Here is a 13,300-nt window from a genome sequence, read left to right on the forward strand (position 1 = left end):
CAATGATATACTCGACCACAACCGCGAGTTCTATGCCACGTACATCTCGCAAGATTGGGCGCGTTCGACGAAGCCGCAGCTGCAACCCACTGTATAGCAGGCATAGCCGCAATGGCGACGTAACGTGTCAATCAAAACATGCAAACAACGGCTATTGAAGACGACTCGGACGACAAACTACAAGATATAGTATGGTACAACAATACTCTGAACTTCTTTTCCTTCAATTTCCGACTTCACAATGGTCTTACATAGCGCCGCGCTCCTTCAGAACCTCCTTAGCGTGCTTCTTGGCCTCTTCACCGACGTTGGGGTCTAGAGATGCAACGTCAATAAGAAGGCGCTCTCAGAGGAGGACAGAACTCACTCTTCAGGACACCTTTGAAGCCAGCGTTCTGGCGGGTCTCGTCCTTGCCTTCATTGCCTTCGTGGCGGCCGGTGTTGCCACTGTTCGGCGCGTCCGTGAGCTCAGACTCGCCATCGAGCTCGCCGATCTGCTGGCGTGCGTGCTCCTTTGCCTCCTCGGAGGTGTTGGGGTTGTTGATGGTGGCCTGCAATAACCGCGTCAGATATCCGCCGCCGCGACACCGTCGGTGTACGACCTCGACATACCTTGAAGCCTCCGATCTTGCGGTTGCTAGACATGGCGAAGAGGGTGCTTGGTGGATGGGTGGTGATGGAATGTGGTGGTGGCGATTGGCAGAAGAGGGATGATGGGGACTGAGATGCGCAGCGGCCCTCCGAGTTTATATACCTCCCCAGGTGAAGGTGTGCGCGTGAAAGCTGAGGGGGAGATGACGTCGAGGAGGTGTCGGGAGGTGACGTCCTCTGGTGCGGGTGCGTGCCATCGACGATCTACTGCTCGACCCACCTTTCCGAACGGCGGTGTTGACGTCGTTCGCAACCGTCGCCCCTCTCACTCACGTTCCCGCACACGGGGCGCGCGGATCGGGCGGCGAACGGTGGGTTGCGTGATGCGGCGGCTCCACGCTGGCTGCGTCTGCTGAACCCGGTGGCCGCGGCGACGAGCACGATGGATGTCGAGGAAGTGCAGCAGAAACGAGAAAGCGACACGATGGCGAATTGTTCGTATACGCATACGTAAAGCCTTTAGCTTTAGCTGGAGCGTTGACGGGCATATAGTACAGTACTGTTTCGCACCTGGAGCTCCTCGATTAGGTAGCACGTCGACTGTCAAGTACTCCGGATCCGCTAGGATATTGTATCACCTCCGAGCGGTGGAACGGGTATTGAAATTCTCCCGCCCGATCCGCCCTGCTGAAGTCGATCAATTACATCACCAAAGACGAAGCCCGCGGCTGCAAGCTTGTGTGTTCTACTGCGGCTTGCGCACAGATTCGGGCATACTTACGCGAGAGCTCGTTCGGTCCATGCGCGAGAATGGAGTTGAAGTGCTCAACCAGTGCCATGGTGCACCTGAAATAGTCAGAGATTTAGCAGGTTAAATGGGGTGCTGAACAAGACAGCTAAGACGTACCTTCCAGTACTTGACGTCGATTAATCGCCAACTAGCTATTGAGAGGTTGACGGCCCAAGCTAAGGTTGTTGTTTTAGAGAGCATTGAATACGGCTTATTAGCGTCGACGCTCACACAGGCTACAAGAAGTGAAGGTTGCGAAAACGAAAGAATTAGGGGTGCTCAATTCTCGCCGTTCGTTCGCTCGTTCGGGCGCTACGTGGGCGCTACACCTACGCGGTTCAGACTCCGCCCAGCACAGTGTCGAGCGTTGCGCACGTACATGCTCGTCAGCGGTACTCCTGCAAGTACACGGCAGCTTGGCCAGGCCACGAAATGCCTGACTGTATCTAGAGAAGATTCACATAAATTTTGCCATTTGTGGCTGCTTTAGTACTTCAAAGCTTGCGGCGAAAGAAGCGCCCGACTGGGAGCAGGTCCGTGATATTGGCCCATGCGTAGTACCCGAACCGAACCTCCTCCCCCAGCATCTTGTATACAGTACTATGTTTATCGTCCATGAAGTGATCACAGAGAGCATCTTGGTGCTAGCAACACTTGCGACGAAGCACGACGCTCGACACTGTGCTGGGCGGAGTCTGAACCGCGTAGGTGTAGCGCCCACGTAGCGCCCGAACGAGCGAACGAACGGCGAGAATTGAGCACCCCTAATTTGAAGTTTGATCTACGGGAATGGGCGTCTAACCCACGTGGCGGCGTTGAGTGGGTTGTTTGGCGGGATTTAGAGTTCGTCTCGCCTCTCTTCCTCCCTCCCTCGCTGTTCTCGTCGACCCGCTCGCTGGTGGCCTCGACATCGACGCCTGTCTCTACGCCGTACCTCACACTCTCCTTACTTGGTTGATTCGAGGTCGCTGGTCGACTCTTGTCGCGTGCCTCAGCCTTCCCAGCTCATCACTATGCTCCCCATTCGTTGCCTCCCGGTCCTCCTCGCTGCGCTTTTGGCAAATGCATCGCCTTCGGTCTTGGTCTCTTACAAGCTCGACGACCAGCTGCCCCCGATAGCGCGCATACACACTCCTTTCACATGGACAATACCTAACAGTACATTCCTTTCGCCTTCTAACGCGACGCTCACATATGCAGCATCCTCTCTGCCGGCCTGGCTTTCATTCGACCCGGGGACCCACACCTTGAATGGAACACCTGGACCAGATGATGAGGGGTCGCCACGGATCACCGTAATCGCAAAGGACCCCAACTCTGACGATTCTGCTTCGTCCTCTGTTACCCTCTGCGTCACGCCCTATCCCCCGCCAGAGCTCCACATCCCCGTCCAAGAGCAATTTACGGACAAGAATCCCTCACTATCATCTGTCTTTCTTGTACCTAACAACTCAGCCCTCTATAACGCGAGACCAGCCCTCCGCGTGCCTCCGAAGTGGTCGTACAGCATCGGCTTCCAGTACAACACATTCACCGCGCCAAATAGTCTCTACTACGCGGCGACTCAAGCAGATGGTTCCCCTATGCCCGAATGGGTCAAATTCAACGAGAAAGCGATGACGTTCGGCGGCGTTACACCTCGACCTGAGGAGCTCACTCTGCCTTACATCGTCTCACTTGTCCTGCACGCGTCTGATCAGGAGGGTTACTCTGCGGCGACTATACCGTTCGATCTGGTGGTGGCTGCTCATGACATGACTTCCGCGACCCTCTCTTTGCCGACGATCAATGTCACTGCGGACGCCCAATTCCAACTCACACTTAACTCTGCGGCGGACTTCTCTGGGGTGCTTATTGACGGCCAACCTCTGGCACCTTCGAATATCACTGATCTGGACATCGACACGTCTGGGCTGGAAAGCTGGCTTCAGTACAACGCGACGAGCAAGACCCTCAGCGGACAGCCTCCTTCGGACTTCGTCAGCGGAGTCCTGCCTGTCAGTCTAACGTCCTCGGTCAACCAAACCCTGCAGACAAACGTGGCTATCGCAGCTGTGCCGTCTTTCTTCTCTACGCCCAACCTACAGCCCGTTCTGGTCGACCCCGGGAATGCCTTCTCGTTTGACTTGGTGCAGTACTTTTCGAACAGCAGTGGTCTGGGCGACGAGAACTCGGGTGTAAACCTCACGGCTACGTACGACCCATCTGAGGCTGGCGACTATCTGAACTTCGACTCGAGCTCTGGTCAGCTAGCTGGAACCGTCCCGTCGGGAATCTCGTACCCTCATATCACTGTCACCTTCACGGCCTACTCGCGTCTCACGCATTCCACGTCGCACACCAATCTACCGCTTTCGCTGTCGACGTCCGACTACTCTCACCAGCACAACAAGACCGGCGGTCTGTCTACTGCCTCGCGTGCGAAGCTGGTGCTCGGGCTCAAGATCGCGTTTGGGATCATCAGCGCGTTCGTGGCCATCGCCATCGCATTCGCTGTCCTCCGCCGATGCACGCATGTAGCGGATACCGCCATTGTTGGCGTTGAAGCGCAGCGCGCATGGACCGACGCGGAGATGAGATGGTACGGGATCGGCATCGAAGTGGACGGCGAGCAGTACATCGGGCCCAAATCAGAAAACGGGTACGGCTGGAACGAGGAAGCTGGGCCCTCTTCGCCAGGCAAGGAGACGGGTTTCGGTGCCACCCTATCCCGCGTCCTCACGCGCACGCTGTCAAATACCCCTCGTGTCGCGGACGCGCGGTCGCCTCTCAGCCTCACGAGCCTGCCGCAAAGCCCCGGCGTCATGAAGAAGGTCGAGTTCCTAGGCAAGATTCGGAACACCGCGCGCATCGTGAGCGACAAGTACCGGCGGGTGGTGAGCGGCCCCAAACGCCCCGTCATCGGGAAGCCAACGCTGATCATGACGAGCGACAACCGCGCGAGCGCGCTGGCGAACATCGACGGCCTGCCCGTGACGAACGACAGCATCCCGGACCTGCCGCACTTCGACGGGTCGAGGTACGCCCCAAGCGGGCTCACGTCCCTCATCGACTCGCCGTCCTCCTCGACCGACGCGCGCTCCGTCCCGCGCCGCCGTGCGGACTTCGCGGCGCCCCGCGCGCTCACGACGCCGCCGCTCGCGCACGCGAAGGACAACCGGCAGAGCATGAAGTCGTTCGCGTCGTCGTTCGCGACGAGCTCGAGCACGCGCACGCACGAGACGGAGGCGGTCGTCACGCACGCGGCGCGCGCGGTGTCTGTGCGGAGCGCGGTCAGCGCGCTCTCGTTCCAGTCCGGGCCTGCCCCGGAGGGCGGGCGCCCGCGGCTCGTGCAGTTCACGAACGCGGCGCGCGTGCCGGTGCCCAAACTGCCCTCGTCGTTCTTCTCGCCGGACCCGAACGAGCCGCTGGAGAGCGGCAGCCCGGCGGATCCGCCCAAGAGGGTGGCGAGCCAGATGGCGAAGGTGTTCAGGAACGTCGCGGGCACTGGGCCTCCGGCGGAGAGCACGGATGAGCTGAGGGCGGGCATTGAGTACGTGCGTGCTCTAGGCGATGACGGCCGTAGTCTGGCCTCCAGAGGTACGTCCGCTCCATATTTCTATGTCTTCTGACGCTGATCGTGACTGCAGCGACAGTCGAGGCGGCATCCCCCGGTCCCTCATTCTCGTCGCTCGAATCTTCGCAGCACGGCCACGACGGCGCGGCGCCCACCCCGCGCATGCTCGCACGCGTCGGGGAGCGCTTCCGGTACCGCGTGACAACGACGGTCCCAGTGGGCAAGGCGGCGCAGCTGGACGTCCGGCTGGTGTCGGGGAAGCCGCTGCCGCGGTACATGCGCGCGAATGTGGACGCGGTGCCGAGCGGGATGGGCACGCGCGCGGAGCGGCGGGTCGTCGAGCTGTCGGGGACGCCGGCGGGCGTGGACGTCGCGGAGATCGAGGTGGGTGTGTATGTGAGGGAGAGCGGGGAGTGTGTTGGGAGGGTCGTCGTGGAGGTCGTGGACCGGAAGGCTGGGTGAGGCTCGGGGGAGAGTAGGGTTGGTAGGACCCCGTTGCGTTGACGCAGGGGTCTCTGTTTGTGTTGTTGTGTATCCCTACTCGCCGGGGTACAGTACTATAGAAGTGTACATGTCTATTCAGTGTCTATCCTAACTTCGGAGAGCAAGGGTGCTTGCTCAGTAACGTCGCACTCATGATTGCACAGACAAAGTTGCAACGTTGTGTGCATGCGTGAGTGAGTCTCAGCGGCCGAATGTGTTCCGAAACATGTGCCTTGGAGTCATGCATCATGTCTTGCCGTGGAACATCTGCACAGGGCGAGGCGGCCGCACGACTCCGCACGACCGCGGGCTGAAAGCGGCAGGAGGAGGGCGCGAGGGTCGAGATGATCGGAATAAGCGGGGTAAGCGGTATCTGATAAGATTGCCGGGCTAGCCCGCATCGAGCATCTCTCTTCCCTCTCTCCGTCCGCGCCTCCGTTGCGGTCCCAACTTAATTACCCTGTCCGACTCGTCTCCCATGGCGCCCTCCCTCGACATCCTTCTTCTCACCGTCGACGACTAGCTGTTGTCCCCCGCCCCGACCGCCCATGACGCGCCGCGGGTACTCGCTCGTGCCCCAGTCGCCCTCACCTGGTCAGTGTGCTCATCCTCCATCTCTCGGCTGCGACGGCTGACTCCAGTCCGCGTGTGCAACAGTGGGCGACCGCAGGAGCCGCTCAGTGCTCACAACATCTTCAATAACAGTCACAAGTCTTGCGCCAGAAGTAGTCGAGGAGATCGAGGCCGAAGAGGACGCACATGCAGGCGTTAGAGCCGTGGAGGCCGCGAAGCATGTCTTCGGCCGCACATCGCGATGGTCTCTCTTCACAGGGTGCGTCTCCTTTCTCTATACTGCGGACGTCGCTCGGAAAATGAACGAAGAGGACCGGTACATGCAGGATCGCACTCGCGTCGTACGTGTACTCGCTAGACAACCAGACGACCTCAAACTACCTCGCCTTCGCAACATCCCACTTCGGCGCGCACAGCCTTATATCCTCCCTCCAAGTTGCGCAGTCCATCATCGGTGAGTGTTTTTATCGTGTGCGACCCTATGAATACGCGTAATTTGGACGCCATGTTCTGCGGAACATATTCCTTGGAACATTGGAGCCCATATATGCGGCCGCGATCAGTAACTGGGCCACAGCAGTCACTATCTGCGTACGCCGCAGAGAATCCCAACGGCGGCGAGATATGTCTCGCAGAACACGTTTCGGTGCATGTTCCGCGCTCTGGTCACAGGCAATCAGCCCACGGTGAGCGGCGGGCTCCCTCACAACTTGACTTCAACGTACGCTGAGAACAATGTGGTCGCTGCCGCTGTAGCCAACTTGAGCACATCATGCCCACTACTCTCACCGGTGTGCCGTCTAAGAATGTGGTTGTGGAGCATGACACATTGGTAAAGCCTTATCAGGGTGCGCTTGAAGTTCAGCGACGCGCGAAGGCACTTATCCCTTAGTCTCTAAACTTGCTCGGGTTGGCTATGAGATCTTTGTTACACTCTGTCGACCGGATTGCAGAACATGTTTTGGAACATGTTAGACAGAACACAACCCGCAGCGCTGAGGACGTTCTCTTGTGCGATATCTTCAAATGGTTTCCCTGTCGTCGCGTCGGCCAGTCGACCCGGCGCTGACTCGTAGCCCATGGACATCATGCCACCATGCCTATTTGCGCCGTACTCATCACGTATGACATGAACCGTCTCCGTGGCAGTGGGTGTGGCCGTGGCTGTGAGAGCGGGCTCGACCGGATCGACGGGGAGTCGACGAGAGCGTCCTATCTTTTAAACGCCATTTTCTCCGGGGAAATGTTCCTCACAATTTTGCCTGTTCGTGCGATATCCTTCAGTGGTCCGTTTGACGTTCTTAGCGTCGCGTCGGCCAGTCGACTACGATTGGAGTTGATGTGGCCGCGGCTGCGAGAGTGGGCTCGACCACATCGACCAGGAGTCGACAAGAGGAAAGAGCGCGTTACATGTCGTGCTCACGTCACCCGATGGTCGCTCACGCAGGTCAAAGCAACTCGGCGACTCGCGCTTGTTCCATAGGACGAGCTAAGTGCGTTCCGCGGAATACCTGTGCCAGATGTCCCCAGCGGTCATGACCATTACTTGAAGGCCTGATCCACCCCACCGATATGTTGGGTGCAAGACAACATTCTATACTGCCTTCTCCACCTATTTCATGAAGAGACTGCAGTGTCCAGCTCGTCGTCCCCATGCGTTCCAGATGGGAATGGCTCAGTGGGAGTCTTTGAGGGCCATTAGCTCCCGGATACATTCCCGACGGTTTCTTAGCTTGTTTTCCCGAGTTATATGCGTACGTCGTGTGCTGACCTGACCAACAGTCGCGTGTGGAAAACCCGTAATTGCAAAAGTTGCCGACGTCACATCTCGCGGTACCGCATATGTAGTCGTTCGTGAGTACTTTGCTCGTTCACATACGAGGAAATCATGACTCACAAGCAACGCCGCATGCAGTTGTATTCTATGTTCTTGGTAGGTCGGCCCTGCCTGATTCGGGGATCTTAGCTCATCCAGCGCAGGATACATCGTCATTGCTCTCTCGCCAAACGTCGGTGCCGTCGCAGCCGGCATCGTCCTCTACGCTATGTATGCTATCTATCGATCGTCGACGCGCTATCTTGACTGACAGCACGCGTTCTCCGCAGCGGCTACACGTGTGTTCTCCATCGTACCAGTAATTCAGCGCGCGTGCTAAACTCGCTCGAACCTTAGAGGACTCCAACTGCTCACTTCCGTTATCATCGCTGATATCACTACCCTTCAATGGCGCGGGATTGTGACGGGAATGACTTCCTTGCCATTCCTGGTCAACGCTTTTGTTGGCGCGAACTTGTCCAGCTTCTTCCTGGAGCACCTCACCTGGAGATGGGGATGTATGTGCCTCTCTCGTCGTTATCGTAGCAAACATACTCACGCTGTCATTCTGACAGACGCCATGTTCGCTATTCTGGTCCCTATGGCTCTCTCGCCGCTGATCATCACGTTGTTCTGGGGCGAGCACAAAGCGAAGAAACTCGGTCTAATGAACGCCCCTACGCACAGCGAAATATTGTCACAGGACAAGCCCACCAGACTTCAACGTGCATGGCGTTTCGCGGAACAGCTCGATCTCGTCGGCCTCATCCTCCTTGGAGGCTCAATAGCAATGATCCTGCTACCGATGACGCTCGCGCAGAGGTCGAAAGGCCAGTGGAGTAGTCGTAAGCCGTTCTTCTATACGCTATCAGCATTCTCTGTATGCTCAGAACCATTCCCTACAGCCCCCATGCTCGCGATGTTCATTGGGGGCTGGATCTTCCTCCCGGTGTTCGCGCTTTGGGACCTGCGCTACGCCAAACGGCCTGTGATTGCTCGGCGATTCCTAGCTAACCGGACGGTCGTCTGTGCCGCCTGGATCGGCTTCTTCGACTTCGTGCGTGCTTCGCTGCCTTCTGCGATTTTCTCGGATCGGCTGTGGCTCATACGCGCCTCCCGCGAAGCTGTCCTACTTCTTGACGTACACCTACCTCTCCTCCTTCGTACTCGTGACGAAGCCTTGGTAAGCGGTGCTATTTAATCGTAAACTAGCGTGTGCTCATGAGGACGCGTTCTAGGTCGATGACGAGCGTATTCTACTTCGGCCAGATACAAACGCTCGGTCTGACCTTCTTTGGCATCATCGCCGGAATTATGATGCGCTTCCTGCACCGCTACAAGGTAAATCGTCTACCATGAACGTACCTTGTACGTACGTACTGACGGTGCCTGCCTCTCACAGTGGATCCTATTCTGCGGACTTTGTATCCGCCTAGTGTGAGTTTATCTCTCGCCTAGATCGTGCTTAGTTCATCTAATCACAACTCTCCCTCAGCGGCGTCGCGCTCATGATCCACTCGCGCGGCGCAGACGGGTCGGACGCAGAGCTCGTATGGACGCAGGTCCTGCAAGGCATGGGCGGCGGCTTCGCGGCGATCTGCTCTGGCATCGGCGCGCAGGCGAGCGTCCCGCACGCCGACGTCGCGATGATCACCGCGCTCGTGCTGCTGTGGACGGAGATCGGGGCGGGCGTCGGCGGGAGCATCGCGGGCGCGATCTGGAGCGGGGCGATGCCCGGCGCGCTGAAGGAGCACCTGCCGGGATTGACCCAGGAGGAGCGGGACGCGCTGTTTGGGAGCATCACGGATGTGCGCGCGCGTCCGCTGGGTGACCCGGTTAGGCAGGGTGTCATCGCTGGTACGTCTTGCGTTGCCTAGTTCGGGATGCGTAGTGCTGAACGCTTGTACAGCCTACAGCGACACGATGAAGACGATGCTGATCGCAGCGACGGTGCTGAGCGTGGTGCCCGTGGGCCTCGCGCTGCTCATGCCGGACTGGTACCTCGGCGACCAGCAGAACGCGGTGTACGACGCGGACGCGGGGCGCCGCTCCGCGCGCACGTCCACGTACGTCGGCGAGGAGGGTGTGGATGAGGTCGTGAGCGACGAGGACGAGGAGGACGTAGAGGAGGAACAGGAAGAGGCGGAGCGATGAGACGAGGCTAAGGATGGATATGGATGGACATGGACGGGACGGAGGGGAGGAGATTGCTTTATATCCAGATGTAGATCTACGTGTATACCAGGCGGAGGCGCTCTCTTGTTTGGACGGGGACCCTTAATCACATACCACCGTGCTGATCGTATAGGAGCTTCATTGTGCGGATGTCTGGCGCGAGAGGACTGCTGAAGGACCACCCGCGGGCTCTCGAACGGGTCGGGCACGGCTCTGTTCGTTCTTACACAAGATCGCCAGCGCTTCGCGAACTCGCCGCGGCCTGCCTCTTGCTATCATGTCCGACAGCGAGCCCATAGTCTGCCGCTACTACTCCCGCTTGCCTCCAGAGCTCTGGGGCCTCGTCGTGGAATATCTGCCGAGGGCTGACCAACGGAGTTGTCTCTCGGTCTCGGCGGCGTTCCATGGTCTAGTGTGTCCCATACTCTTTTCTCGAATCGTCATTCGTTACGGGATTTGGAGTACGCAGAGGCACGCGCACAGCAGGTTCACGGAATCCGAACTCCTACTCATCGCATGGCGGAACAACGTAGCTAAGGAGATATTACAACGCATCGCGCGTGACGCCCAATTCGCGCGGTCGGTCAAGACGATTTCTGTGTTCGCATACCAGTATGGCCGTCGTACGGGGGAGAGCGACTTGGACATCGAAAGTAGGCTTCTCGTCCTTTTTGAAACATCGATGGCATCTGACCACATCCTGAAAGCGCACATGGTCATCGCACTGGAATCGCTTCCGCATCTTCAAGTCTTTCGATGGTACGGCTTCAAGCCGCCGCTCTCGCACTCGGTCCTCGGTGCTCTAACGAGAACCGCCGGATCGTCGCTCACTGAGCTGAACATCTGGTTTGTCTCTCTTCAGTCTCGTCTAGACCACAAACTACCTTCTGATGCCGTCTCAGTGGCGTAGTTGGCACAAATGAGGACGCATCACCGTATCTGGCACAGTTCAAGAACCTCCAAACCCTATTGCTAGCAGGCAACTCCTTCCACTTCTACGTATCCACGGGTCTGGGTGCAGAATTCAACAGCATGCTTACAACCTGCGCTCAGAACGTGCCTGACACTCTCCTTCACCTCTCTATATGGCGAGACGCGGTATGGGCTGTCTCACTGCGGGTCCTCTCCGGGCTACAAGAGCTGTCCATGATGCACCCAAGCAGCCTGGCCAAGCTTGGCCTCATCTTTGCGCACTGCGCGCAACTATGCTCCCTGTCAATCATGACCGTTGGTTTTAACTGCGAGCTTGAGTTGCTCACTGCGCTACGGGCGACGCAAGACGCTCTTCCGTGCCTCACATCATTCAAGCTCGTCCTATGGGGCGAGGCGTTTGTTGCCGATCCGGGTCCGTTCATCGAGTTCTTCAAGAACAAGAAGGGGATGCGGCGGCTCGACCTCCAACTCAACCATCTGTTAATGGGCGACGACTACATACGCTTCCTCGACGTCTTCGCGTACCTGCCACGGCTCGAAGTCGTCGGGCTGGAGCTCAAAGGTGCGGGGTTCAGCAGAGAGCATCTGGCGCTGCTCGACGAGCGACTCCCGCTTGGCCTCTCGGCGCTCCTCTTGAGATGGTCGACCTATACCTTCAACGCCTTCGAGTCCGGGTCCGACATCCATCCACAGAACTGGATTGACATGGTGTGTGGCGACCCCATTTACGCCTGCCAGTGCCTCGCTGACCGCTCCCTCGTTGTGGCCAGCTTAAGAGGCGCCCTGCACTGGGCTACTTGCACATTCTGTATCTCGAACATGATCTGTCCCTCGGCAGGTCGCTGGACCTGCGTGCGCGGCTGCTCAAGGACCGCCCGCGGGCGCTGAGGCTCGTTGGGTATGGCCCGCAGATACGCAGCATCGAGCGCGATCCTGTGACTGGGGAGTCGACGTACGGACCGCCCTGGTCGGATGCAGCGGTCACTGTAGGGGCGGTGGAAGACTTTGGATGCGAAGACTGGGCGTGGCTGGTGAGGCACCACGCACTTTTCCTGCGGATGAGGTGATGCTGCGTGTGCGTGCGGCGCCAGGCGTTCTGCTTTGCAGGCTGGACGCCATGGTATTGGCTGCGTCTTTGCGTGGATAGTACGCCGAAGACCAGACTGCGTTACTTGCTATATGACATGAACTACGTGGTCTGGCTATATCCCATACGGTAGAATGTTATTCTTAGTGCTAGTATGTACACGGGCGGCGGCCGAGTCAGTGAGCTGGAGAGTCCAAGTGGGACAACATGAGTGCTAGTACTATACAAAATCGAAGTTGTAGCAGTCTGAGCGAGAACGTCCAGCGGTAGGGGGCGGGCTTGGCGGTATGACGATGATTTGTGGGGGCGGGGGCGGCGGGATGGGGGTCAACGTGCTGTAGTTCCAATTACAGCGACGTTTCAGAGGTGATGGTTGGTGTATGCGCCCGCCGCGAGCGGATGCGGGGGACCCCTCGGTTTCGTTGGTCGCTGATATCTATGGCAACGATGAGATGGATTACAAGTTCTCGATTCGAGGCGTATTCGCACCTTGCGCTTTGATGGGATGGTACGGGGACGCCTGTAAGGACGGGCATTAGCCGGTACTCGCGCGCGCAAGAGAGGCACCTACGGTTCGCCTTTCCACATAGTGAACGTTTGCGCGAGGCTGAAGGCGCGCAGCGCCCCGAGTCTGTAGCAGTGAGATGTGACGGCAGCAGATAAGTGCCGAGTGGGGACGTGGCGGGAGCAGTGGTACGGGCCGAATGACTGCGTACGCACAGAAGAATTGGGGGTTCCCTGGTCGATGTGGTCAGCATAGGCTCGAGACGGAGCAGCGGATGCGGAGAGTAGAGAGCGGAGAACTTTTTTGGGGGCAAAGGAAATACTCAAAGCTCACGTACTCTTCGGAGGAGACGCGTCTTGCAATTCTTGCGATCCTGGCAGTATAAGTACTCTGGGCAGAGGGCGCTATCCTGTTCTGCTGCGAGGGTGCTTGGGGCTTACAAGCGAGCTCCGGGAAGGTCATAGATATCGATGACGACTTTGGACCACTGGGAGAGGGTATAATAGCGTCTATTTCATTGCGGGAGGCTCGGTGACGATCGATATATCCTCAGGAATAATGATGCGCAGCCGCGTCGGGATATCTGGGGGTGCGGTATCTGGGTGTTGCTGGATATGCGTAATTTGTGCTCGTCACGTACATTGAATTGTAAGGTGAGTGCGAGGGAGGACGACCAGGCCGGAGGAATCGTGGCCGTCGACGTCCGAGTCCCTTCATAAGCGGTCTTTCGGTGAGGCTGTGACGGGTAGCGATTTTGAGCATGTTCGGGTTGGTGTTTAATCGCCAAGCCT

General features: G+C 58.1%; 4 protein-coding genes across 4 annotated transcripts; 3 read left to right on the plus strand and 1 right to left on the minus strand.

Moving 5' to 3' along the window:
* Nucleotides 1-247: 247 nt before the first annotated feature.
* On the minus strand, nucleotides 248-645 carry TRAVEDRAFT_48040 (uncharacterized protein; the record flags this gene model as incomplete). Its single annotated transcript, XM_008040234.1, has 3 exons — nucleotides 248-315; nucleotides 368-551; nucleotides 613-645. The coding sequence occupies 3 exons, from the start codon at nucleotides 643-645 to the stop codon at nucleotides 248-250; spliced, it is 285 nt and encodes a 94-aa protein (XP_008038425.1).
* Nucleotides 646-2,454: 1,809 nt separating this feature from the next.
* TRAVEDRAFT_81310 (uncharacterized protein) lies at nucleotides 2,455-5,387 on the plus strand (the record flags this gene model as incomplete). Its single annotated transcript, XM_008040791.1, has 2 exons — nucleotides 2,455-4,983; nucleotides 5,067-5,387. Coding segments are annotated over 2 exons (2,850 nt in total), but the record flags the coding sequence as incomplete, so codon positions are not given.
* A 476-nt stretch (nucleotides 5,388-5,863) lies between these two features.
* On the plus strand, nucleotides 5,864-10,101 carry TRAVEDRAFT_29334 (drug:h+ antiporter). Its single transcript, XM_008040035.1, has 15 exons — nucleotides 5,864-6,014; nucleotides 6,078-6,252; nucleotides 6,320-6,447; nucleotides 7,776-7,847; nucleotides 7,909-7,926; nucleotides 7,974-8,040; nucleotides 8,100-8,108; nucleotides 8,167-8,327; nucleotides 8,385-8,654; nucleotides 8,715-8,866; nucleotides 8,934-8,992; nucleotides 9,048-9,150; nucleotides 9,212-9,246; nucleotides 9,305-9,666; nucleotides 9,719-10,101. The coding sequence occupies exons 1-15, from the start codon at nucleotides 5,969-5,971 to the stop codon at nucleotides 9,961-9,963; spliced, it is 1,902 nt and encodes a 633-aa protein (XP_008038226.1). The 5' UTR covers nucleotides 5,864-5,968; the 3' UTR covers nucleotides 9,964-10,101.
* Nucleotides 10,102-10,261: 160 nt separating this feature from the next.
* Nucleotides 10,262-12,137, plus strand: TRAVEDRAFT_48043 (uncharacterized protein; the record flags this gene model as incomplete). Its single annotated transcript, XM_008040235.1, has 5 exons — nucleotides 10,262-10,637; nucleotides 10,692-10,830; nucleotides 10,887-11,625; nucleotides 11,688-11,948; nucleotides 12,009-12,137. The coding sequence occupies 5 exons, from the start codon at nucleotides 10,262-10,264 to the stop codon at nucleotides 12,135-12,137; spliced, it is 1,644 nt and encodes a 547-aa protein (XP_008038426.1).
* Nucleotides 12,138-13,300: the final 1,163 nt, after the last annotated feature.

Source organism: Trametes versicolor, assembly GCF_000271585.1.
Source record: "Trametes versicolor FP-101664 SS1 unplaced genomic scaffold TRAVEscaffold_6, whole genome shotgun sequence".
In the NCBI taxonomy this organism is placed as follows: Eukaryota; Fungi; Basidiomycota; class Agaricomycetes; order Polyporales; family Polyporaceae; genus Trametes; species Trametes versicolor.

What these genes read in the sequence shown, in the direction of transcription:
- TRAVEDRAFT_29334 (XM_008040035.1), top strand. Translation starts at nt 5,969, where the DNA reads ATGACGCGCCGCGGGTACTCGCTCGTGCCCCAGTCGCCCTCACCTG. An exon ending in GCCCCAGTCGCCCTCACCTG is followed by an intron (nt 6,015 to 6,077) that starts GTCAGTGTGCTC and finishes CGTGTGCAACAG; the next exon opens with TGGGCGACCGCAGGAGCCGC. An exon ending in GAAAGGCCAGTGGAGTAGTC is followed by an intron (nt 8,655 to 8,714) that starts GTAAGCCGTTCT and finishes CATTCCCTACAG; the next exon opens with CCCCCATGCTCGCGATGTTC.